The following is a 26,173-nucleotide window of genomic DNA, read 5'->3' as shown; positions in this document are numbered from 1 at the left end:
TATCTCCCCAATATCTTTTTCTGTGCAGTATTTATAAAGTTTCAGGAAAAAATCCATAGTTTTTTGGTGAAAATGCCTGTTTTTCCCTTTAGAATTATATGGAATCTCCTCTTTCCCCTGTGCTGCAAACAGAGTAACTGAAATCTGGTTCAGAAGAACTCTCATATCCATCAGCCTCAATACATCACTTTTGTTACCATCTTCTGCTTTTAAGAAGCCATTGCAGACATACTCCTATACAGGGCTCAGAAATACCCAGCAGATACAACCTACCCAACAAACTACATTTATCAGCTAAATAATAACAAGCCTGCTCCTAAAATAAAAGCACTCGCTCTTGCTCTACTTACATGATCCCTCTTCTGGATGCTACTGAGAGGGACAGAAGAGGTATGGGAGGCCATACGGCCCTTCTCCTTTCTGGTGATGACCACATCAGCATCACCCTGGCTGGCAGTAGCTGCAGCTTCCCAAGGCAGCTGCTTTTCCTGCCACGATCCACCCTCCGCAGCCGGAGGACGGGTAGCGCTTTGGTGATGAGCGCCCTATAAAGGGTAGGAAGGACGAGCTGACCAGGAGAGGCAGCTTAACAGAAGCCACATTGGTAAAGATAAAATGCGTCTTTCCCTGGTGCAATACAAGCCCGCAGCGCTACAGCTTTCATGATTGTCACTAGAGATGGGAGCGAGATGAAAACATCTTGGCTCTTGCAGCTACAGCCATCAAGGCTATGACCCAGGGTGCAGTGGATTTCCCCCTGAGCCGAGGCCCTCAGACCCAGCAGTGCCAGGGAGCAGCAGGTCAGAGGCAGCAGGATGGGATCTGGCAATAAGGGCTCCATCCCTGACCCCCTGCTCCCATGGCACCGCGAGGGGTGATGTATCTGGATGAGAAGGACCCGTCGATGGACATTTCGGGACGCACAGGGCTGGAGCTCCACTGTTATCTACGTAGCAGAGACTGTTCAAGGGTGGGATTTGAGCCATGAAAGTCAGGCCGCTGCATAGTGACCTTTAATTTACCCACAGAAAGTTAAGTAAATGATATTAAATTAAATTCAGCCAAAGCAGATGCTAGCTTATTTATTAAAAAGCTCAGCTTTCTCTTTCTATCGGTTTTGGGGACACGCAGCTCTTGGGAGCAGCTCTTCACTCTAACTCAGCTCCACAAAGTGGCCAGAGTTACCTTCCTGCAGCAACACCAGCCACAACAAGACCTGGCTGCCCCTAGGGATGCTCAGAAATGCCACGTGAGCACCGCATCAGTGCCTGTTTGCTCTCTACACTTCTCGCTTCATCCAGGCTTTCTCCCTCCTTCCTCACAAACCACCCTGACCTTGCAGTGGAAGACGATTCTTTGCTGCCAAGAATGCCTTCTACTGTCGTATTTCTTAAGAAATCTATGAATCGATTAATATAAAGAAGTACTTACTTCATTTCAGAGAAACAGATACTGCCCTGCAAATACATAACTTGTCATTAGTTTTCGATAGGCTCAGGTAAGGAAGATTGTATTCAGTATCAGGGTCACGTTTACAACACAGGTTGGAAATGTTTTCTTTCCTGTGGTTGTAGCATGATGAGACAACTGATGCTACTGCACTCAAATAATCGACAGCCACGCTTCTCATTTTTAGCCGTCCTTCTCTCTGTCCTTCTACCTGCTCCCTTTCAACAGCATGCCTAAAAGCAGAGTCACATAAATAAGGGATGTGTTGCATCCAGCTGCACATACACAGTCTATTTTGTCTCTTTTCTTTTGTTCTCTGGATACATTACTGCCATTAATTTCATCCTCAAACTGTGATCCACCAGAATTTTTAAAAAAATTCAAGTACAAACCCAAACTTTACTGCTGGGTTATGGGTCAATGTAAACTGACCAGAGTCCATGCCAACCTAAAATTCGCTTTACAAAAGTAAGGATTGTTCAATTACATTTGCTGACCATAGACAGCTTCTTTCACTATTCATACAGCTTGAAGACTGAAGATTTGCTGGGAACAAGACACAGTCCAGGTCCATTGGAAGTAAATGGAACTAATAGCCATCATCATCCTCCATATCACAGCCATAATCTGAAACACACAAAGGCAAAGGCATATAAAAATGCAAATATTCCAGGTAGATGGCAGATACAACAGAAGTATTGAGACTTTCAGGTTGTTTTCCTGCTGTGTAACTAGATGGTAAGTTTTGCCTTAAGCAAGCACTTTAAAAAATCATGTATTTTCTTAGGGCTAAATAAAAAGTTCTTGCATGTGCTTTCCTAAAATTATTTCTAAGCATGTCTGTGTAAATATCTCTTCTCGCTTGCCACTGGACCCTCATTTAGGAATACCTGGCACATGGATACGTGAGACGCTTGCTCTAATTTAGAGGTGAAGGTGATCAAGCCTGATTGTCAGAAGTAATTTGGAACGCAGTGGCTGATAAGCAGTGGCGTACATTTGCAAGTAGGCACCGTTCTCACTCGACATAGCCACCAAGAAAAAAACCGGCTTGTTTATATTATTCATGCATTTATAAGCTGAAGCTGCAAGAGTTCAGAGATAGCTCTGCATTCCCATCAACATCAAAGGAGTCATGCAACGAATCCTGACCAATGCATCTGACTCAGATCTCCCAGAACCACTCACTCCTACAGGAGAAACTTAAAATGTTGTCCAGTTGGGTTTTTTTAACCCATTTTGTTTTCTTAAACAATGCTGAGTGCACAGACTGTATGATATGTGTGTCAGAAGGCACATTTGTGTGTCTCTAATGCACCAATTTCTCCTCTGTGTGTTTCTCAGTGCAGTGAAACAGATCTTTTCTGCTGCACAGCCGAACCTAAGGATAACCAGTGCATATGAGCATTCATATTCCAAATTCAGTACAGTGCAACATTTCATCCAGAGTCAAGACAATGCTCAGCAGCAGAATTAAGCGTCATTGATGATAATCTGTGTAGAATAGGAGAAGTTCACCACCTGTAATTCCTGTGGTTACTCCAGGTCTAAAACCCATGAAGAAAGCAGTCAGAAAGGAGTTACTTGCTCTGCAGAGCAGCTCTGCACACCTGCATTTGAATTCTGGGAATACTGTTTTCCTTTTATTTTATTTTTTTCAAACGCTGATTTTTCAGCTGCTGTCCAGCCCAGACAGGGAGTAGTGGAATGTTCTCAAGAATAGTTTAAAAATAGTAACATTTACAAAGAAAAAAAGCTCAGTGACCTTTATTCTATTTTTGTAGGGGGTTTATTAATAAACATAGACCCACCCTCCCCCTCATGGGTGCCTTTTCTTGGGAACATTATTCTAATAATAAATGCAGGCAACGAACTGTTTTTCCTACAGTTCAGCAATTATTTTCCAGTGGAGAAATCAATTTAGAAGCAACAGACACTTTTGTGAAATGTATACATACTGTCCACGAAAGCTAAATTAATAGTGCTGGAAAGATTTCTGCGGCAAATAACATTTCAACAGGAAATTTATTCCCATCTTGCTTTTTTCACAACCCATAATTAGCAGCTCTCATTTTAAAAATATTTTTTGTGTATTTTCAAAGCTTATCTTCTACGGGGAAGTTTTTAATAAAGGATAAATGTGGATGTGTCCAGCTAGGAAAAACCACAGCGGAGAGGATGCTGCCTTTTCCTGCCAGCAAAGAAACCTAATTAAATGAGTGGCTTCGCTGGGTAACCCAAAGAAATTATCACACATCTGTGCACCATGCAGCACGCCATGCGCTATCGGTGCAATTTCTGTGCTTGCTGAAGAAGTCTTTCCTCCTAACGCTTTCCCCAGAAACAGAGTGTGACAATCATTTTGGTTTGAGCTGGACAGCCCCATCCCCAGGGCTCACAGACAGCCTGGACGTCGCTGCAGGCCCAGCGGAGGAGGCAGGCCGGAGCTAGGCCGCTCGGCTTGGGGGGCAATGAGCTCCAAGCACTGCTAATGGAGGGGTTTCTGATTCCTAATTCCTCAGATCCACATTAATAAACCTAATTCTAACGAAGGTGTAACATCAGTTTGTTCTTGAGGAGGCCTCTAAGCCTAAAGCTCGGGATGCAAAGTTCTCTCAGGAAGCGTCTCTAGGAAGGTCAGGTTTCGGACAAGGGTGACTTCAGGCTTTCCCAAGGAATGGGCAATGCCGAAAAGGCAGCAGGACCTCTGCATGGGACAAGCTGCCAGAGGGCAGGGACAAGCAGAGGAACCCTGTCTGTTCTCAGCTCTGCGACAATGAACCCCACAGCACCAGGAGATGGCAATTTAGAGAGCACCTCAGCTTACCGTTCCCTCCCATCAACTGCAAGGCGCTCATGCAGTGATCGTCATCTTCTTCTATTTCTTCCTCTTCCATCTCTTCATCAGGGTTGTAAGCTACTGGGCCACTCTCCACTAGCACAGCCGCTGGTTTTGCTATGTCAGAGGCTTCTGCTTGTGCATTTGGAAAGGTCACCTGCAAAAATGATGAGGGGACAGTAAAGGAGCCCTTCCTTTTGTCCAGTATTTGTATGAAACATTGGCAGCTCCCACACTCCGAAGCCCATATCCAGTGCTAGAGGCTTAGCTCTTCCAGGGGACATGAAAGTTGCTCAGTGAAATGTTGCCAGAATGAAAGTCAGGCACAAACATCCACAGTTTTCACATAATTCATAGCTAGATAAGTGAAATATCTAGAGACGGTAACAGCAGAACAAGGATCCTCCTGCAGCACAAGGTAAGGAGCAATCTGGGAGTGAAGGCTCCTGAGCAGAGCTCTGTGGGAAGTCTTACAACCTCTTTCCTCATTGTGCTCAACTCACATCAGGCCTATTACACAATAACAACGTTACTGACACTTTAATGATAGCAAAAATGTACCCTTCAAATCAGAAAAACCCCAACATGGATTAGTTTTGACAGCTCTGGTGGGATTTATTTGGAGGCACAACGAGCTGTGGAACAAATAGCACTCTTTAGACAGCGCTTAATGCGATGGCAGAGCACTAGGTTGGTAACGCACGCCAGCACCTGTAACATTACCTGTGACATTCATCAGAATAATGATCCCCAAACACTAACTTGGGAATTGATCACTGATGGGACCCATTCGTTCGTGCACCTCCCCAGCTGCTCCAAGGTTAGGCAGGACATGGAAGGGAGGGAGAGAAAGGGCAACACCACAAGGAGACAGAGATGAATTTGGAGGTTTAGGTAATAATGTCTTCAGTTCACTAATGACTGATTTGGGAACAGAGCAGGAACCAGTAACGTCTGCCCCAGCACAGCCTGGGCTCCGGTCTCTCTGGAGCTCTCACTTCATTGTAGGACTTCACCCTCCCTCATCCAGGGAAGAAATATCACAGCAGCTTTTTCTCCACCAGCTTTGTAACAGGGCACTTTTCACCTCCATTCTGTACTTGGACTATTTGGGGTTTGTACACTAGAGCCTGGGGCCCAAAAAGGCCATCCCATTAGTGGCAACTTGAAGAATGCTAAAGATTAACCATTAACGCTGCTTTGTCATGTGAGCAGTTTTGAGAAACGGGAATACTAAACAGGACCTGTGCTCCTCCCCTGCTAGGAGAGACAAAAAGACTGGGACTGCCTCCTGGGGAAGGCCAGTGGTAAGGAGCTCCTAACACCGAATGGTCCAAAGGAGACCAGGAAACCCCAACTCCTCTGGTCCCTACCACAAGAAAAGTTCTACAGTGAGTTAGGTTTTAAATCACAGTCCACAACTGTGTACTGCTGCATCTTCTCCAGCTCCGTTGACACTAAGTTCAGATTCAGCGTTGTAATTTATTTTTATTTATTTATAAATGTATTTACTTGGGATGCACTAACTCCCAGAATCCCTGTAACTTCAGGCACTTTAAAGACACACCACAAGGAAAGTCCCTGTACCAGAAAGTTAATAGACTAATTATTCAAACATCAAAGCTGTTCCTTAACTTGTCATATACCATGCCAGTCAACCTAAAGAATCTGCCTGAGTTTTTCAAAGTCACCTAAGGGTTTGCTCCAAGAGCTCATTAATAGGGCAAAAGACAGCCATTAATTTTAATAGAAAATCAAGTATTTAGGTATTCAGATCACTCAAAGACAGGTTTTCATGATTTTTGAATGCTCAAATTAATCATACTATTTAGAGGAACTTCCCTCCAGTTTATTTTCTATTTCCTACCACTGCTTTTGCCTCTAGAGTGAGCAAATTGAGTCCGTCTAGGTTTTCGGTATAAGCAGAAATAGACACAACAGTTCGAGATGAATCAGCATCATAATATGTATCAATTTATATGCTTAAAATTATCCATCTGCTCTGAAAAAGTGGGTGAATATAAAGGAGCTAAAATTGAGTCATTATTTTTTTAAATTGCACCATGCTAATTAAAATGTGACCTTCTTCTAATTATCATGTCCACTTCCAGACTGCTACACTTCTAAAAATGTGCAAGGTTTTCTAATGAGCATAGCATAAGAAGTGAAAATGTATTTCCCCAGGCAGGATATCAAACCGTTTCTGAAAATCAATGGGTTTTAGTAATTTTAAAAATAAGGCAGTCAAACAACACCTTTAAATAGAACTTCCTGAACTCACTTCCAGATATCCTGGTCTTCAGTTTGGCGTGTATCTTTGTGTATGGACTGGCAATCGTCAAAGCACTCTGAATTACCCAGGTTAACTGGTTCAAAGGGGTGTCAGTGTCACACGGTCATAGGAAAAGCAAGGAGGACAAATACCTTTGGTACATTAGGAACAGAATTTTTAGGTATGCAGTCAGCATTTATTTTATCATACTCAAAATGCGTATGCTCACTTCATACAGTGTGAGTATAACAGTGAAAGAGAGCAGTAACCGCTGTGACTGACAACAACCACGACCCCTTCGGCAGAAGACGCACAAAGCCACCCAAGGAGGGCTTCTGGCAGTGGACAGTTACTACCACCAACTTTTCTATGCACTATTGTATTCTCAAACTAAACACACTAACAAAAGGAAGAGTAAGCCATGCTACACAGGGCAAGCTGCCACTCTGTGTTTCCTCACGGGCATCCCACAGAAGCACAGCCCTTCCCTTGGGTCAGCGCGGGCTGTGCCGTAGCAGCGTTTCACATTGTTCCCTTTCTCCATGGGGACGGTCCAGGCACGACCCCTGCCCTCTCCTACTCCTCCTGCCCACTTGTTTGACACTAACCTTTTCACACGCTTGCACACGCTTTTTTCCTGTCAAACCAGGGCCTATGAGGCTGTGCTAAGGTTACTGATGGATAAGCAAGGGCAAATCTTGGTTAGAAAACACACAAACTCAGCTTTGCAGGGTTTGCAGTAACCAGCTCCTAGTCTGGTCAGAGAAATACTCTCTTTTATCCGTTATCTACCACATAACCAGAGCTGGGCAGAGAAAGGCTCGTGGGAATTTCCAAACTCAAATTCAAGCTGTTGCACCCGAAGTGCTGGACTTTACATACCTCTTCAGTGGCAGCCTTTTTAGCAAGCTGTGTCGAAATCAAGGGTCTTAATCTGCAAAGAAGGAAAGAAGAAATGGTGAACATCAGGGAAGTTACACCAAGCACAGAAGAACCTGACACAGAGCATTCACTCTCCAAACAGTGAAAGCACTTTGCTAGTGTTATGTTGTGCAATTACTTTTTTAAAGATATAAGATAAAGAGCGGAGAGCCACAGACTCCACAATAATTAATACGCACGCTCCCTTGTAAGCATCTGCCCCAGTTCGGCATAGCAAGATAAGACGCCTGTCAACAAGCACAGTCGCAAAACCTCCTCAAACTGAAATAGATGGCTTTGTCACAGATTACAAAAGTCAAAAGACTCAACTGATTTTTTGGAAGGATGCAGACGTGGCAGAAACGAGCCGCACTGAATTACCCAGCACCGCTCTGCAACTGCTTGCCTGCATTTGATGACACACACAGGATACCAGTAAGATTGTACAGCCAGGATATCACAGTAACCACAGGCAAAACTCTAACCTCCAGCTACAGAGCTCATCATGAAAAACATGGGGACCCTGCACAACTTAAATGAAAAATGACAGAAATTGAACACTTTTAAAAATTCTGCATCGGATATGAAGAAGTCCTGCATATCTGGAGAGAAAAGATGGATCAGTATTGCTCTACAGCTAAGTGTCAAATACTGCTCTTGCTGAAAAACATTTCCTAGCCTGTTGTCTCCTTCCTGCCATGAAGGCTGTTCTCAGTCCCTCATTTAGTGCTGCTTTCTGGTCTCTCCTCGTCTGGATGGATCTAGTCACGAAGAGGATGACTTGCTTTCTACTGAAACACCGCCCAGACAGCTCCTCAAGGATGTCTTTTAACTAAGTCTAGGCAAACAACTTAATGAATACCAATTTATGTCTCCAGAGATGTAGTCTTTTATGATAAGCAGAACCTTTCTTCTCATTTTTCTATTAGTCATTCCTCCCTGCTAACACAGATACTGGTTGTTTTCCTGCTTATTTATTTATTTCAAATAATCAGCAAGAGGAAGAAAAAAAAAAAAGCAGAGAATGAGCAAGGGAGACTCAGATCATTATCTCTGATGGAGAAGACAATATTAAAACACAAGAGACTGGCTAAGCTCCAAAAAAGGTTCAGAAACTGCAGAAACTGGTCATCTCTGAAATGCTTTGCAAGACCCAGAAGGCATTTTGTCAACCACAGTAGTCCGAGGTGCCTCCTTAGAGTAGATGAAACAAAAAGAAGCCACGGGAATGCTTCAGGAGCTGTACCACTGACAGATCCAGAACACGTTATCCTGCTACAGGCACTTCTTGTCTTATTTTATAATGATTAAAAAAAAAAATCAAGAAAGAGATACTCTTGACCCACATAAACTATTACTTACAAATCCTGGTGGACTTCAGGGCTTGGAGAGAATGTATTTGAAGGCACAGACCCACTCCTCCCTTTTCTTTAACCTGAATCGGAGAGTTTGCACAGAATCGCAGAATGGGTTGGGTTGGAAGGGACCTTTAGAGGCCATCCAGTCCAACCCCCTGCAGTGAACAGGGACATCTTCAACCAGATCAGGTCGCTCACAGCCCCGTCCAGCCTGACCTTGGATGTGTCCAGGGATGGGACATCTACCACCTCCCTGGGCAACCTGTGCCAATGGTCATTCACCACCCCCATTGTAAAAAAATTCTTCTTTATTTCCTGAAATCTGAGGCTACCTACCCACTGCCAATCCCTGTTTTCCAAGTCACCCTGTTTAGATGCGTACAAACACACGGATGCAGCAATGTCGAAAGGTTATGTAGCTGAAGGACGCTAAGCACCAAACAGGTTGTGTTTCATTGACATGACTGAAAAAAGGTAACAGAGGTACGAAATGAAGGACCTTTATTTTATACCAGTAGCAGTGATTATTGCAATTAACATTGTATCAAGGATAGCACCCCTTTCCTCCTGCTACCAAAAGACATCTGACCTCCCTGGAGCACCCTGAAATCTTCCCTCTCCCCAATTAAAATCAAGCTGTTGAGTAAGGCTCACAATGCAATCAGAAACTGCTGACATTTCTTTTAGAGCAAATTATACATGTGCTCACACAGGGAAGAAAACAATCACAGCTATAGGAAGCAAAGAGTAAACATTCCAGTTTCGTTTTAATTAAAACGGTCCCCTAATGAAAATAAAAAGATTCACACTTATGAAAAGCCTATTTACAAACTTTAGTGGTAAATCCAAGAGCCCTTCCGTACCATTTTTCACCAGCGAGTGATTCTCACACCCAAGCTGAAATTAAAGCTGTATTTCTGTTCCACAAGAACTGCTCACAAAGCACACATCTTCACTTCATTACTAGAAATACAGCGCTGTATGCAGTTTGGGCAACACAGTCTCTCTCCCAGCAGCGTATCTGATGCATCCGAAAGCAGCGGGTTGGATGCTGCTCCTGCCCTGGCTATTGGGTGCTGGCTGCAGTGCGGGTCTGAGGGGGTGGCCTCGGTACTGTGTGCTACCTACAAAAAGAGGTACAACTATCACAAAGAAGAAAAAACTTATTTCTCTCCTGAAATAATTTGACTGAAACCATATAAAAGTTATAAATACGTAAAAAAGAGAAGTTAACTTCTCCCCCTTGGCTCTCCTTATGCCTGTGGAGAACCCTACTATTACTGTCTAAAACCATTTAGGAAGGTTTTATAGTGGGGTTTTGTTTTGTTTCTTAAGTGCCCCGATGCCCTGACCTCTTTAAACCAGAGCAGCTGCTGCCACACCAGCCATATGGAGCAATAAATTACTGGCTGCCATGGCTACAGATACGGGCTCCTTCTGCTGTCTGGCTGCACCGCAGAGGGTGGAGAAAAGGGTCTTCGTGGAAAAGCACGACTGCTTTGGAGGCTGGGACAGGTTTGGGTATTAATGATCAAAAAACAGCTTGGAAAAAACAAGTAACTGAAGTATCTTACCCAACTTTTAATGTGCGTGACTCAACCTCAGCTGTAAGGTACACACAAGCACATACACCCTGCACGTGAAAAATCCTGTCCATCAGAGTCCAGGCTGAATTGAGGGTTGCCCAGTTCCACAGATAACAATATACCGCATTAAGATCCAATCCCACATATGCTAAAGCAACAACAGCCTCTATTTAAAATGTAATGTTGCAACCGGGAAGTAATGGGTTCCTGGTCTTCCCAGGTGTTTCAGGACTTGTTCACTGTCTATGATGCTTTCTAGTTGGGGGCTCTTTTGTTAGGAACTTTGCAAATTAATACAGTACCCTGTGGGAGGGAGTAACAAAACGAGCAACTTTCTGAACAGCAATGTGATCTATAAAAGGGGAAAAAAAGATCTCATGCGGCCCCAAGTGTTATATCCACATTTGTAACTACTTCAGAAATTACGCAGATCTACAAATGCTCGTGTCAGCCAACACACACAACACTGGAAGCAGGTAATCTCGACGTGTTCGCGACAAAACTTAGGTACTTAAGGATATGGTTTAGGGGGTAGACAGGAACGGTTGGACGTGATGAGCTCAGAGGGCTTTTCCAACCGAGCCATTCTGTGATTCTGTGAAAACCTAACGGCACGGTACATGGCGTCAGAGGCTGCACCCTGCCGAATCCGCTCCGCTCTCAGCCCAGACGTGCACGATAGCGCCTAGGTTTGTCCTCCAGCTTAGCAATTCAAAAGAAGATTCGATATAATAGCTCCTGACAGAGCTGGAGATCACACAGACTGAACTTTCAAAGCGAGCGAATTCCCTGCAAAACAAGCTGGCTGTGACAAACAACTGCTTTTATTTTGCTTATTATTTAATAGCAAAAGATTACACAGCACAGTACATAAAACAGGAAGAGCACTACGAAGCAATAAAACCACCTCACTTGCATCAGGCTGTTCGCCCACCAAAAAGGTTTATGATACCATAACAATCTCCTCAATGCAATCCTGCAAGTAATTTGGAATCTCACCCAAAGCTCCGTTTCTTACTGAATTTTAATTTAATCCATCCAACTAAGAAACACCTTATTGCTGCTTACCGCCCAGACTAATTTTATCTGTGGACGATCCCAGAATAGGCAATGGGAAGCAGAGATACAACAGAGCCCACAGCCACAAGCCTGCAGTGTAATTACACAGGTCATCTCAGACAAATGCCTATAAAACCTATACATCCGTACCACAGGCCTTTCGTACGTATGCCACTCCAGCGACAGAAAAAGCTATTGAGAAATGATTCAGCAAGAGGCTGGTCAGGTTCTCCACACTGGTTTTGATCCTCCTCCCGCCTAAGGCCAGATGGTTTTGCCTCAGGAGGTCAGTTTACCATACATCTGTGTGAGAAGGAAATTAATATAAATGTTTACCCCGGCTAAAAGTGCCCTTTAATTAGGTACCGTCAATGTTATCCTTACCGGAAAGCTGGGAATTACCTCTCTGCAAGGGTTTAATGCTCTTGTTGAAAACACAGCAACATCAGGAGATTCTGACCACTGCCATTAAGTCAGGACAAAAGGGTGACCCTCCTGGACTTGGTCCACTGCTTTTTTCCAGAGGGTGAAACAGAGACTGCAATCACGACCACAACCCCAGAGCACTCTGGGGTTTGCACATCCAGCTGCAGATCCCACCATCATCTACGTCTGCTTCTGGCTGAGAGCTGGGTGCTCACAAGAGCCATTCCCTCTCCTAGAGAGGAAACCAACGCACGTGGCCAAGGCCTTGGCTGGTTGTGACACCGGCGAACGCTGCCTGATGCCTTGGGGATGGGCTGAGGTGTCAGGGTGCACCACGGCACACCCGAAAAAGCCCAGATACAACCACAGACAACATCACGCTCTGCAGAAAGACAAAGCATCTCTGATGCTCACACCTTGAAACCGCATGTGCCCGAATGCAAAGTAGGCAGGTTTTTTTGGCTTTCTGAAGGCCAGGCTGCCTGTTGCCCAGCCCAGCTCACCACCAGTGTGAAAGCCTCAGGGGATTTCCCCGAATCACTCTCTCCAATGACAGAGCTGCAGACTCCAACCGACGACCAAAAGACAGCAACCGAAGGGCACGTCCGCATTGCAACGAGCCCAGCTCACACGTAGCGAGGTCCCTTGGAGCTGGCCAGTGCTGTCAGCTGCACAGATGTGACTGAAGGAGCAGCAGGTAAGGTCTAAACCCTGCTGGATACCACCAGATGCCTGGTCCTCAAGAGCAGGATGCATTGAGCAGTGTCTGAGACAGCTACTTCAACCTCTGCTCCAACACGTCTGTGTGAACTCCACCAACTCCACCATTTCCTGAACAAGAAACACTACAGAAAGAGGCGCTTCAATCAGAAAAAAAGCAAAGCTGAAGTGACAACAAGAAGTAGAGTGAAATGAGAAATTGTTCCCACTTCTGATTCCCACTTAGTCCGCTTTCATGCTGGATCAGAGGAGCTTGGCTTTCATCAGCGCAGCATCAGACAACGCAGCGCCGAGAACATCTTCAGCGCTAATGAGATTGGCCTCTTCTAACAAATGCCCAGGCTTCGGTATCCAGGGACCAAATCTCACAGGAGTAAACTGGCAAAAAATAAGAAAGTCTATCATTCACTAAAGGACAGATTTGTCAGCCAGGAGCTAAGCATCTACGTCAGTCACCAATACGCTTTTGAAAAGCAGGAACTCTGCTCATGTGCAGTGAACTGAATACCTATTTCAGGCTTTTCAGAGAGGGGCAGAGGCCACAATACTTGTCTTCAAGAACCCGACTGAGAAGGGACAACATTTTTCTGCATAGCCGCGGCGCTCATTCCTCAATTAGATGCTGTAAAATAGCAATTTGCTGTTCTTTCCACTGACTAAACTCAAAGATTTTTCAAGAGCAAAAATGAAAAGAATGAAATCTAAGGCCACCTTATTGGGACCAAATGAAATTATGCTACTGCAGCAGATCCAAAACAATCTCTGCACATATCTGCTTCTAAAGGAAATTGCTGCAGACCATGGGAAATTACAATTGCTCCAGGACAAGAAAGGCTGACTGATCTAATATTTCTAGCCGACACACCTTCTTCCTGGGTTTGTCAATAAAGACACTGATGAGCTCATCTCTCCGCAGGTCAGGAAAACATTAGTTTGAAATATTCCTTTCACCGCGGAAATTTTTCCAGATGAAACGATGGCAGCAAGGCAAATCTGCACCTTGCTGGGAAAAGCTGCTGAAAACAAGGAAGCTACGAAGCATTCTAATGAAGGCAAATGAGTAATCATGATGGTCTCAGCTAAGCAAGCCTAATGACAGTGTCACTTTTAAAACATGGGCGTGAGGCAACTCCTGCGGTGACGAGCCAAATATGTCTCACTACCTTGTAGCACGGTCTTTCAAATGATAACAGTGCTGAATGCATCTGTTATGACGGAAAGCACATTATTAGCAGATAAGGCAAATATAAATCATTTTAAAACCATGCTTGGAACTACAGTAACAGGAATGAAATTTCAGAAGTTAATTGAACGCATTATCATCTGAACAGAAAGATTGTTCCGCTGAAGAATTCTCAGCAGTAGCACTGCTGTCTCTGCTTCTGGTGCAAATCTGTTTTTCTAGACTTAGGCAAGGAGGATTACAGACACCTCCTTTTGGACAGGTGTTTTGATCAATCTCAACCTCATCAAAACAGCTAATAAGGCCAAAGATGAAAAGAAAAACGTCCTCGTAACCCGCAGTCTCCGAGAACAATCCACTGGGATCGCTGTACCCAAAGGTGACGCCAGGTTTATCACTATCGTTAGATCTGTCCCGTTGACACCACAAGGACAAAAATCATGCTAGGCACCTCTTCCGCCACCTCTGACAGCACCCACCTCTGTGCAAATTACATTTCTCTCATCCGATTATGCAGCCAAAACTAATATTTCAAAATTCGGGTAACCTTAGGTTTATACAAGCAATCCGTCAAGGAATAAAGATGGATGACAGATTATTTCTTTCCCTTGTGTCTGGTCTATTATACATTAAAGTGCAATTTCACTGCCAGCCATCTGGAAATCAATGTATTCCAAGCTTTATTTTATGATTACCAACATTCCCCTTCGTAACTCATTTCTAATTATAAGCAATAAATCATTCCTTCTTGCTTGTAATTTATAACAGCCAATTAAGGCAAACCTCTTATTTAAATAGCAAATCCAGCTTTAAAACATCCCACATTCTGAGGTATGCACAGAACGTCTAATCAAGCAGCCGAATGGTGGAGCGATGATTGAAGGTGGCTTTGCAGCCACCGAGGAGACACGTGTGGAAGAACCCGCTCTCCCCTCTGCCCCAGGTACACCAGGGCTTTCCAAAACCAAAAGCACAGGTCTCATCTGCCTGATTTAATGCAGAAGACGTTGACACGCAGGGATACGTGAGCCAGGACACACCTCGGGGAAGTCTGGTGTCAAGGCTCCCTTTTAGCCTATCAGGAAATGAATAAAGAGGCTGTAAGAGGAGAAGAAGCTGCAGGCTGGTCTGGTAAGAAGTTCTGGATGTTTTCTAATTTCATTTTAGGAATTAACGGTGAAAGAACACAGCTCTAAATTTAATACTTAAAAAAACCCAACTCAAACAGCTTTTCCTGTGCCTGGATTTGCGTTTGAGCAGCGGACTGGCCTCCTCCTCCCAAGCCTCAGGACGCCCCCACGCAGCGCCCGGCCGCTCACCCCTCGGTTACTCTGCGTACAGCGTGGGGCTCGGCACGAGCACGGTCTCCTCCCCATCCCTCACGGCCAGGAGAGGATCAGGCAGAACAAAGCAGTGAAACTGTCTGCAAAGAAAAGGTGTTGCCAAATAAATGATGATTATTCCTGCGGGGAGAAGTCTTTAACGGGGGTTTCCTACGGCAACTCTTAGCAACAGGACAGTGTCAAAGTAACGTAGTGGAGGATGTCAGATGAGACCAAACAGGGTGCGTCCAAAAGCACTGGCAAGGACACGGAGAAGTTTTTACTGGTATTTGTTCTTCAGTGTAGGTCTGAGTAACAGCCATGTGAGCGCAAACACAAGAGAGAGGCGTCTTATAAATAGCTCTGCTGGGATTTGTCCATTGGGGGAAAAAAACCTCACTCTTGTCACAAAAGTATTTGATACAACTTTGGATACAGAATTTATGGCATGAGAAACTGATCTCAGGAACGTGGAAGTGGTTCCCACTGAGATTATATTCGGCCATCACACAGCTCAAGTCTGTTCCAGCTTCACATTGTGTCATCTGGTAAGTGTTTACAGTAGGAGTCAAGGGAACTGGATTTGGACAAAATCCATCACAACTGACCTAAATCTGATCTGACCTGAATAATCAAACTAGATGCCAAATTCAAAACCAACTAGACAGAAGCTAGGAGAGGGAAATCATCAGCTGCAGGAGTTATCTCATGAGTTTCCTCCCCTCAGCCAGACTTGAGGGTTCTGCATCTCACTTTTTTCCTCCTAAAGAGCAGTGGTGATGGAGCATCCCCTTGTACCAAAGGCGTCAAAAGCCAAGTGCCTGAGCACTGCAGCACTGTATTCCCTCTCCTCTTCAGACACCATTTGCTCCTGAGAGAGCAGCACTTGGAAGCAGCGAATGGAAGAGAGCAAGACAGAAAATCCAAGGAGAACACCATGTCAGTACCCCCTGGCCTTGTCTGTGCCACACGGTTACCCGGTGTCACCCCAGAGAACAGGCTTGGTCGGCACGGCTGCCAGCATCACTTTACTCCCAGAGACCGAGCTGAAGACGCGGCGGCGCGGCACCGTCTACACAAACACACAGCAAGTCTCCACAGATGGATCATTATTTATGTAGACCTTGTAGTGATGCGTTCAACAAAACGTTTCACCCCTTTCAAGACTCCTTATCTTCTTTCTGAGACATCTAAGTACTATTTATTAGTCTTCTCGAAACACAAAGCTCAAAGACATCTTAACATCTCGTTTACTCCCTCAGCAGTGAGAACAAAACACTCAGAAGAAAACTCAAAGATTGCTGGCTTGCTGTTGGTGAAACGTGGGCAGTATTGCTGGCAAAAACTTTGGATAAGGGTGCAACAAAAAAGCTTGTACAAAACTGTTAAGGGAGGGAGAAACAGACACCAAAGCCTATAAATTTCATTTTGAAAACAAGGCATCATTCCTATTACGCCCGTGGATGTACATCTTCCCTATGTAAAGTTTTAAAAGCTTTATATAAACTATACTTCTAAGCAAGCTTGTAATTAGCTAGGGGCAGGCTTGGCTCTAATTATAACTTGTAGAGACACACATTATGGAAATACTTAGCTAATAACCATAGCGATGCTCTGTTGATGGCTGAAGCCAGGCTGGCATGTTATTTGCTGTGTAACCACCTGAGTACTTTCTGTCTCGTGAAAACTGGGCTCCATACCAGTTTAGGACCTGTAGGACCAGTCTGTCAGGGCGTCCTCCCAGCTCTGCCATGTAGGGTAGGCCAAGCTTCGCTGCCACCGATGCTGTGATGCCCTATGTGCCTGTATTTGGCCTCCCTGCCCCTTCGAAGCATCTGTTCTCACCTCACCTGAAGATGCTGATACCAAAGGGACGAGGGAACCTGACAGAGCGAGCCAAAACTGCACCATTTCAGCAACAGGCAAGATGAGAAATGTGTCCAGTCCAGGAACCAGTCAGATGTCAGCACACACTGTGAACATGTATGCATTGATCTGTGTTGCCTGTTGCAAAGGTATAATGAAGTCCAACATCCCATCACAAGAAGCCAGCAGGATGCTTTGCTAGAAGAAAATACCTCCCAGTCAAAGTTCCTGTAAATCTGCAGGTTCATACAGGTCTATCACAACTTTGGATCTACTGACATAAAAAAGGTCCAGAAAGTAAACAGCACCCTTTTATTCCAAACTTGGAAGCTGCTTGCATGGATATAATCTCTACCTGGGTATAGGCATGCATGGATAATGAAGTGTAAAAACAGTACGAATCACTGGGAAAATGGCCATTTACCATCGAATACACCACCAGTTTAGAAGATACCTTGCTACACACCATGAGTGCTTGCTCACACGTACTGTTATGTACCGGCAAGTCACTGAACTGGGCTGCAGAAGCCCTTCATGTTATAAAAGGCCTATCTCCTTAGCAATACATTTGGTACAGATAAAGAGATGAGCGTAAAGTGTGACCACGTTTTCTTATGGAAAGGAAATTCCAAATGGAAATGTTAGGAAGGAAACCAAAATTAATTGCTGTTTTAAAATCTGCACGCAATGTGTGCAACTCCTCTCAAGAAAGGAGGACACTGCTGCTGTGGGGAGCAGACAGCACCATCTTCTCCGATGTCTTGTGTAAGCTCTACGTTTGCACGTCTGTAATTAAGCTAGGTCAGCTATTGTGGGGAATCCTACGTGTAAAGGAGACTTATTTAACAGTGGGTTGCTTTAGTACAGCTTAATACTAGTGTTAACAAATAGGAATTAACAATAGAAACCTCGTTCAAACTGCAGGCCAGACGCCCCTCACAGCCTCTTGCGCTGGTTTAACTGGGTCGATTAGAAAACTTCTCCAGGTGAAGCCCGTGCTTCAGAATGGGGCAGCTCTGCTTGGGCCACCAGTCCCTAATTTGGCTCCATCAAAACCAGCCAGGTCAGCCTGAAGAGACCTTTGCTAACTATTACCCTTTGAAATCGCTGGTTTCCGAAATCGGTTAAAGGGCTCTGGCAAAAGCAGGTCAGCCGGCAGCTCCGAGGGACGGGAAGAGGTGGCTGAGTTCAGCCGGGAAGACGTTTCCCTGGCCTTGGCTTGCAGCCCACCCAGATGGCTCCCAGCGCCTCCTCCCCACCAAGGCCTCACCTAGATGGGGGGAACGCTGACCCCAATCCGAAACATTCAGATGGCCAAAACTTCTGTGACTGGGAATCAGTCACTCCCCGTCAAAGCAAAACACAGCCAAACCCCTGCGGCAAGATCTGTTCAAAAATTCCTTACTCCACCTCATTTTTTTACCCATCCCTTCCAAGAAATCGTGGCCCTCAGTGCTTAGCTCTTCGGCCATCAAAATATCCAGCTTCTGAGAAAGGTCATCGCAGAAGCCAGGCAAGCGACTCCTATTGCTGAGCAATGTCCTGTGCTCCGCTGCACTGCAGCTACAGAAGATGCGTTAAAAGGACACAATTACTGCAGCTACAAGGCTCCATCCGAAAACTGCTCATGCACATCCTCAGCTTTGTGCACCTGGAAATACTGACAAGCTCTAATGGTGGTGGTTGCCTTTCAGCACTGAGCTGCCCCTTGGACGTGTACAGCCACAGACGAAATGAGGACATCTGAGGAGTCACATATATGCTGCGCAAGCTCCATTCCTACCACAGTCATTAAGGTATGGGCTGTGAGCAGTAAAAGGTGTTCAACTGACCATGAAATGTGCAAATACTACAATAAATAGATACTTAAACACCGTCTTATTTTCATAAAATTCCTCCTTCCCATTCTACCGTTCATCTTTTGTCACCACGTTCTGTCAAGTCTTTCTGATGTAAAACAGATTTTAGTACAGCTCTAGGGAGAACGAGTAAAACATGCAACAAACACTACTCATCTCAAGTAAATCTCTACTTCTTTCCTGGTACCTAGGAAAGCTTGCATTCAAACCCTGCCATGAAATAACAATTGTACTGAATAGAGAAGACAGTAAATTCCCACTGTAGTTTAAACCCTTCTAAATACTAACCTGTGGCTGAAGATCAATAAAAAAGGTACTTTCAGGTTAATCTTCTGTTTGTTTGTTTTTATTTTGAACTTTAACTCCCTGCATTACAAATTCACAGAAAAGAAGCCAATATTCCCACAAGACTTGGTCTACTTACATTTAAGCACTAAAAAGTATTGGGAGACTTGATACGCGTGGGCCCTTCCTCGGCTTTGTGCCGCACGCACCCCTCTGCAACGCGCAGGGGCTTCCGGCCCTACACAGAGAGGAGGCTGCTCGGGTGAAGTCACAACTTCAAAGAGCAGCGGCACAGAACTGGCCAACTTGCTTGGTCATTCAAACAACTGTCAACTGAAACAAAAGCGCACCGAGGAAAGCCACGCTGGGAAAAGGATGCAAATCTGTATTGATGATCGACTTGGCTTTAACCATCTAATGTTTGCTTTTGTGCTTTTTCATCAGCGTGTCCATTTTTGCTAACTTTGAGAAGGCTTTTCTGAAGCATCAGTGAAGAAAAACCCCTCTAATTTATTAAAAAAAAAATCTCATTTTAAAAAGTCTCCTGTTTTTAAGAAACGTTAGTCATGATTGTGTTAAGTTTAAATTTCCCCCATTCTGTACTCGGTCAAAATACGCAGCAAATGCCTAAATAGTGCTTGGCCCCGGTCAGAAGCCAATTTAAACACATGCATGATACATGACATTTGGAAATCAGTTTGGTTGCAATGTGTGACCCTTTGATGTGAGCTTTCACAGTCGTTTTCAGAGCAAGGACGTATTAGTTCGGAAGTGTTATGTTTTGCCTGGCCTCAGTGGGGAAATTACAGCTGAAGCTCCTCTGAGGTTCTTGTTACCCCAAGGCTTCTGAGTGTTAATATCTTATTTGAAAATCTTAGATGAACAAGAAAGCAGCACAAAACTCATAAACAAAATACAAGCTTTCTACCATGAACCCGCTTTACAAGAACACACTAAAAATAATTACCAACAATGGGAAAAGTTGATCCACACAACACTGAACTTATTTATTGCCTCTGCATCTTCCCGTTGAACCACTGTGTCCGTGCAAGCAGTCCAAACATTCAGGTTCCCCATCCATCTTGCAGGACAAAGGTGAAAAAACACACTTCAGAAACGGCGTACGAGTGATGTGGTGTTTTTACCAAACGGCAGCACCACGCAGAGAGCCCTGGAGCAGATTTCTCTCATCTCTCAGCAAAAGAAATTTGGGAAGTCACTGAGGGCGCGCTGTCCCAGCAGTCGCACCCTGGGCTCCAGGCCCATCCGTCCTCCTGGCCGCACAACAAGCGCGTCTGGCAAAACCACGTAGGAACAGCCCTCCCTCATCTGCCATACCCTGACCCCTGCGATGCCTCCGTGGCCCCATTTACAGCTGACAGCGTTTAAGGCACATCAGCTCAGACACAAAATCATCCCTGCAGGGCGCTGCAGCTCCCGGGAAGCTCAGGAGCTTGCGATCACCAAACCCTCTCCTGTAGACACCACCTAAACAGCTTCCCCAAGATGGTGCAGGAGATGGCAGGCTGATGCTGACACCTGATCCACAGAACCCGGCTGCATCCTCCTCTCAGGTTTTGGTATTCAAAGGACGATCCCATCAGAGTCTCCCCAGCTTCAGCAACAGCAAGACAAGACACAGCCGAAGCCGACTGCTCGCAGCGCTGGTGGTGCTCACCTTGGCCAGTAAGCAAGTCCAGGTGTGTATCCTCTCACACGACCAGCATTTCTGCAGACCAACTCTGGCTTCCCTTTCATGTACACATTTCAACGTCACAGTTTAGAGAAGATGATGCACCGGCCCCTCACATTTTTAAAGGATAACAAACCCGTCAGTTGGGTAGGTGTCTCTAGGAGCGAGAGTCTCTACATATCAAACTGTAACACAAAGTTGGCTTCAGTTCTGACAGGAATAGCGTGCGAGCCTCACATGTATTAAAACCAGATGAAACAAGTCCCGATTCTTTTTGAATAGCAGAACTATTGAAGAGACCTGGTGGAGCTGAGCACAGCAGGAGTTTTAGTTGTCTATCACCGCACGTTTAAACACTTGAGGACTTTGCAATAAATGCTGAATTGAATTCACCATCAAAAGACAAAATCCATGTTCTATCTGCCAAAACCTTTAGCAGCCTCAACAGAAAATGTCACAATTGATTTCCAGCAATGGTATGGAAATAAAAAACAACATTTTAAAGTCTTTAGGGGATAGATAGACAGACAGATAAACAGCGTGACAGACAGACGGATTTATTGCTATAGGTAATTTTTACTCCTCCTAAGCAAAAATCTGGCTTCAAATGAGTTGATGCAGCTAAACAGATTAAGAAAAAAACCCAACTAATGAGTAATTTCATTTTTAAATTCTTTGATCTGTCAGAACCATCGGCCTAGAGGTATAAAGTGAACATTTTTGCAAAGCACTACTGTTTTATTTGCATTAAGGTTAAAGAGCTTCCTCTCTCTTTGACTGGTGTCAGATACAATAAACCAAAAACATTTGAAAGGAGAAAAACAACCCACCCCGAGCTATTAAAACTGCTGCTTTGGAGGCTCTATGACTCCCTCTCCATTTCTCTGACAAAGCCATTAATTATCTGTGGGCTCACTTTGCACCCACAGAACTGCTGATGGGGGCAGGTCTGCAGAGCCCCCCAGAATCCTGAGCCCTCTCGCACCTCCAGCTCTTGCTGGCCAGGAGATGCATTTTTTGTGGGAGGAGGCAGGCCTGGTATATTCACAGATTCTCTCTTCTCTCTAAATATAGCAGAATTTTTAATACTCCTGATTTAAACAGTGCAGTGAAATACAGAGAGAAAGAAACGAGAGCCAATGTCTGTAAACTCTCCAGGTTGACTGCAAGCATTTACACACGCTATTGGCAAACAGCGGCGGCTGCTGAGCTGATAAGCTGTCTACTGTGCTTACAGACAGGCTCCCATGTTTAAAAGGGCTGAGAAATAAGCAACTTTATAATACTGCTATAGGGGAATTAATGCTAATATTAGAAAAAGGACTTTGAATAACCAGGCTCTGCAAAATGCAGTCCTACTAAGCAGCAAGCTGGACCACTTTCAAAATTATCACAAGCTGTTTTCATACCAACTTTTTGACACAAACAACAGACCTGCATCCAGCATCACAGCAAATCAGATTTTGGTTTGCCCTTCTGCTTGCTGCGCTAAAAAAAAATGGTTAAAGTATTTGTTCCTACTTAAAATGGTAAAACGTCTGTGAGAACAGCAACCGGAGTGGGGAAATCATTAGCTGAAGATTTGTTTCTTTAGGGCTAAACCCACTTCAACAGGGTCAACAGAAGCCATGGTGTAGAGAGGTCATGACAACTCCCCTTCATGTCCGGGACAGCCGCGGCAGTTCACGAGCAGGAGATTTCGGCTGCTCCCACCCCAAGGAGCCTACAGGAGAACTCCCACAGGAGAAACAAACCAATCCTGGCGATCTACAAACTTCTTTTGAGATGTTTTCAAACCCTGTTGAACTTTTACTTGTGTTATGAGTCGAAATAAAGCCTGAGGGTGCTGATTCCCATGCAGGGAAATGACATTGGGCCAGCCCAGCACTCTCCTCTCTGGCCCATTACCGACTGGGATGTCCAGCACCCTCTGCTTTGTCATGGTTTAAGTTCACCACCAGCTACAGGGGACTCATGGGATGCTTCATCATCACCATTTATCTCTTTCTTCAAGTCTATGAGTGCCTTAAGGAACAAATTCAGACTTAATCTCTCAGATACAGCTTCAAAAAAAGACAAGGATCTCCTTAGGTCACTTCAGTACTTGGCCCTCAACCTCTATTTTCACTGTGCTGTCTTCAAACACAGCCCTCAACCTTACTGTCACCGAGACTTTCCTCCTGCCGTCCCACTGAACTGATCCTCTTCCTCTCTTTCAGCCTGGTTCTGCCATGCCATGCGCTGCTTTTCCCCTCATCCACGCTCTGAACGCTCGCACGCTCACACACGCGTAGGCCCCCATCATCACGCTACGGACAGAGCTTCAGCAGCTCCTCCACATCATCACCCTTTAGCTTCTTGCTGAAATCACCCTAATGACTCCAATTCTCTCATCCACAGAAGGGAATGGTTCCCCAAGACAGGCCCAATGCCTCCCTCACCCGTCACATGCCGCTTCTCCAACGCGTAGCCCAAATGGGTCCTTTTGTAGAGCCTTATATCTAATTTGCAGTCCACTATCTCTCTATCTCTTTCAGCCTTAAGGCTTTTACAGCTTCTGCGCCCATGTACGTCTGCATTTCAGATTATATTTCTCTGGATGCATTAGCCTGGACTTCTTCCAAGATGCTCTTGTTTTTTATTTCCTGCTCTCAGTTCTATTTGTTTTCTTAGTGGCACTGCTTTGCATGGCCCTTTTGAGTCCGTCTTTGCTGCGTGACTCACTTTATTGTCTCCTGCAGATTTCATTAGCACAATTCTCCATCTCATTGTGAAGTAGGGCTGAATTTCACACATCGTTCGAGCTTTCCACAAAACATCTTCTTGCAAGTTAGCACTGTCCTCACCGTTTGCTTGGGCAGACACCATAGTCCCCAAAATGAAAGATCTTGGGGTAAGAGAATCTGCCTAAATAGTCCAAGTTTCCTGAAGTGCTATGAGGAAAACGCTAACAGTGTTAGAGGAGCAGGGTATGTTAACACCATTAGCTCCTGGAAGATTTTGGTTTTTCCCATGACCTGTTTTGTTAGGTATTTGAAGGTAACTCCTGCCAGGAACAGATGGTGTTCAAGCAGACAACTGGCAAGAGATCTAGAAGAGAGCATGGAGATGGTGGTGAGTGTAAGTCTGGCCAGCTATCCAAAAATCGGTATGAGTACAACAGGAGCTGCCAAAAGGCATTGTTTCTGAAAGAAAATGTAAGTAGGACAAACGAACCTGTAGGTGAGGAAATTTAAGAAACTTTCTGATACAAGGATGGTGCCTTATCTATTAGCTCCATTTCTGAAGCATTTGTACCTGCGGATGGTTGGAAGTCAGCAAAGCTTTGACGTGTGCTTGTATATACGAATATTATAATGATATTCCACAGACGCGATGGGACAATTAAAACAGCAGAGAAGAGAAGCACTTTTTGAGAAACACTTAAAAACAAACAAACCTTAACCCTCCCCAAAATGCTGAATAAATTTCTTGCAAATTTTCACTCCAGCATTATCCTACTTAAGACTTAAAAAAAGGATAATACAGAAGACCTTCAAATGAACTACACTATACATTATGTATATGTTTCAGATAATCCCCGCTAACTGTCCAAAACCGTTTCATTTTCAGAAATTGCACACTCCTCCAGCATAAACATTACTAATGATGAAAACTAAAACCAGAAGGGATTCATCTCCTTTCTAATGCTAAACATTGCACAAGTAACTACCATCTCTGTAATCTTAATGCTGCCTCAACACAACTTCTAAAATTGAATACAAAATTGAGAATAAATTGTGAGGAGATTGCACTTCAAGAGAACTGTTGCCAGTAATCTCCTAATAAGACCTGTCACTTTGACCTTCATGCATATTTTTTTAACACCTTCACTTGCTGCAATGTTTGTGTGAGTCTAAGTGCAACGAGGAGCCCATTTAAGAAACCCTTGTGCATTACGCCTCAACAAGCCACAAGCTTGAAATATCCATGGAACCGTTTAAAATATTTACAGCCACCAAGGTCAAGCCCTGGGCAGATCCTGGACAGAAATCTATCACACTCTGAGAACTGGAAATATTTCCTTCAAACCTATCCCCCTCAATAAGTATGCTGGACACAGACTTCAGAATATTGTTTTAAACAAAACCTGCAGATACAGGGAAACTAACACGGAATATGTTTTCTCTCTCTGTAACTCACCTCTCTGCAACTCACAGCCAACATTAATCTTTACAATGTCCCCTATAAAATGTAGGTGTCAGGGGTCCTAACCACAAGATTTCCTGCCTTTATTCTGAATTTCTGTATTTCTGGGGAGCAGGGGATGCTGCGGGTGGGAAGCCAGAGGCAGCATTACAATTCCACGTGCCAAGCACTGCGGCAGAAAAGCCCCATAAAGCTGTTTACCAAAGACAGCCCTGGCCCGCCACTGCTCACCAGGACCACAGCAGCTGCTGCACTTCAGGTCGTGCTGTAACTCATAGTACGGCTGCAGGAGCTCCACTAAATGTCCAGAGGTTTCATCACCCTCACCGTACACCAGCCCCGTATTTGTCTCATATCAGTGCAAACACCTCCTGTTTCATGGATACACAGGCAACTCCACATTTTGGAACGACACAATTAGTGCAGAATTCATTTTTTGCCCTTAAGCATCCCTCCTCGGCACAGGATCTTTAAATGGTTTCGGTTAGGGTATCGTAAGCAAGGTCAAATGGGTTTTGATGTCAAGATGATATTTTCATAATTGAGTAACTCAGGAAAAGTTCTTATTTTATGCAGGTAGCATTCTGGCAACAGTTGTTTGCTCTGTTCCTCCCACTTAAACATGTTCCTTCTCATTCTAACCAACAACTGAATGCTACAGAAGAGCTACAGAGCCCACAAAATGATACTTGCACAACCATTACCTAAACGTTTGCTGTGATCTAGGCAATAATTAAAAACCATTAAAAAACAAGTCAACAGGCTGACCCAGCATCAGCCTCAGCCTTTTCAGGCAACAAGAACTGTCACTAAAAGTGACAACTTTCTGGCTCATCAAGACATTGGCAAAAAAAAGGCCCCAAGAAATCTCGTAATTTTTTTAACAAGACCCTAGTCTATCTCACAAGTGAGGTTTTCCACTGCCAGATGGTCAATAGGAATGCTAATGGAAAGAGTTGAAGCTGAAATAAATCTGCCACTTTTAATCAATCACAGACAACCGTGTCATCAATAAGCAGCTCGTGTTATGACAAACTCTTTGGTTTGCTACAAGCAAAGCTGATAAAACGCATCACACCTACGGATTCGCTGCTGATAAAGGGCAACATCAACGCGGGCATTTTTGAGGGTTAAAGATTATTCTTTC

General features: G+C 44.5%; 1 protein-coding gene across 1 annotated transcript in view; it reads right to left on the bottom strand.

The window, feature by feature from the left end:
- Positions 1-2,038: 2,038 nt before the first annotated feature.
- LOC104540761 (transcription factor IIIB 90 kDa subunit-like) overlaps positions 2,039-26,173 on the bottom strand; it is a gene marked incomplete at its 5' end in the record, with an annotated part of 44,729 nt that continues 20,594 nt past the window's right edge. The window contains 3 exons of the mRNA XM_010184638.1: positions 2,039-2,076; positions 4,277-4,445; positions 7,443-7,494. Of these exons, the coding sequence (XP_010182940.1) occupies positions 2,039-2,076; positions 4,277-4,445; positions 7,443-7,494 (259 nt within the window). The remainder of the gene's footprint in view (positions 2,077-4,276; positions 4,446-7,442; positions 7,495-26,173) is intronic.

This window comes from Mesitornis unicolor, unplaced genomic scaffold (genome assembly GCF_000695765.1).
Source record: "Mesitornis unicolor isolate BGI_N332 unplaced genomic scaffold, ASM69576v1 scaffold12265, whole genome shotgun sequence".
In the NCBI taxonomy this organism is placed as follows: Eukaryota; Metazoa; Chordata; class Aves; order Mesitornithiformes; family Mesitornithidae; genus Mesitornis; species Mesitornis unicolor.
Note: the sequence above shows the minus strand (reverse complement) of the source record. Positions and strands in the feature narration are given on the sequence as shown.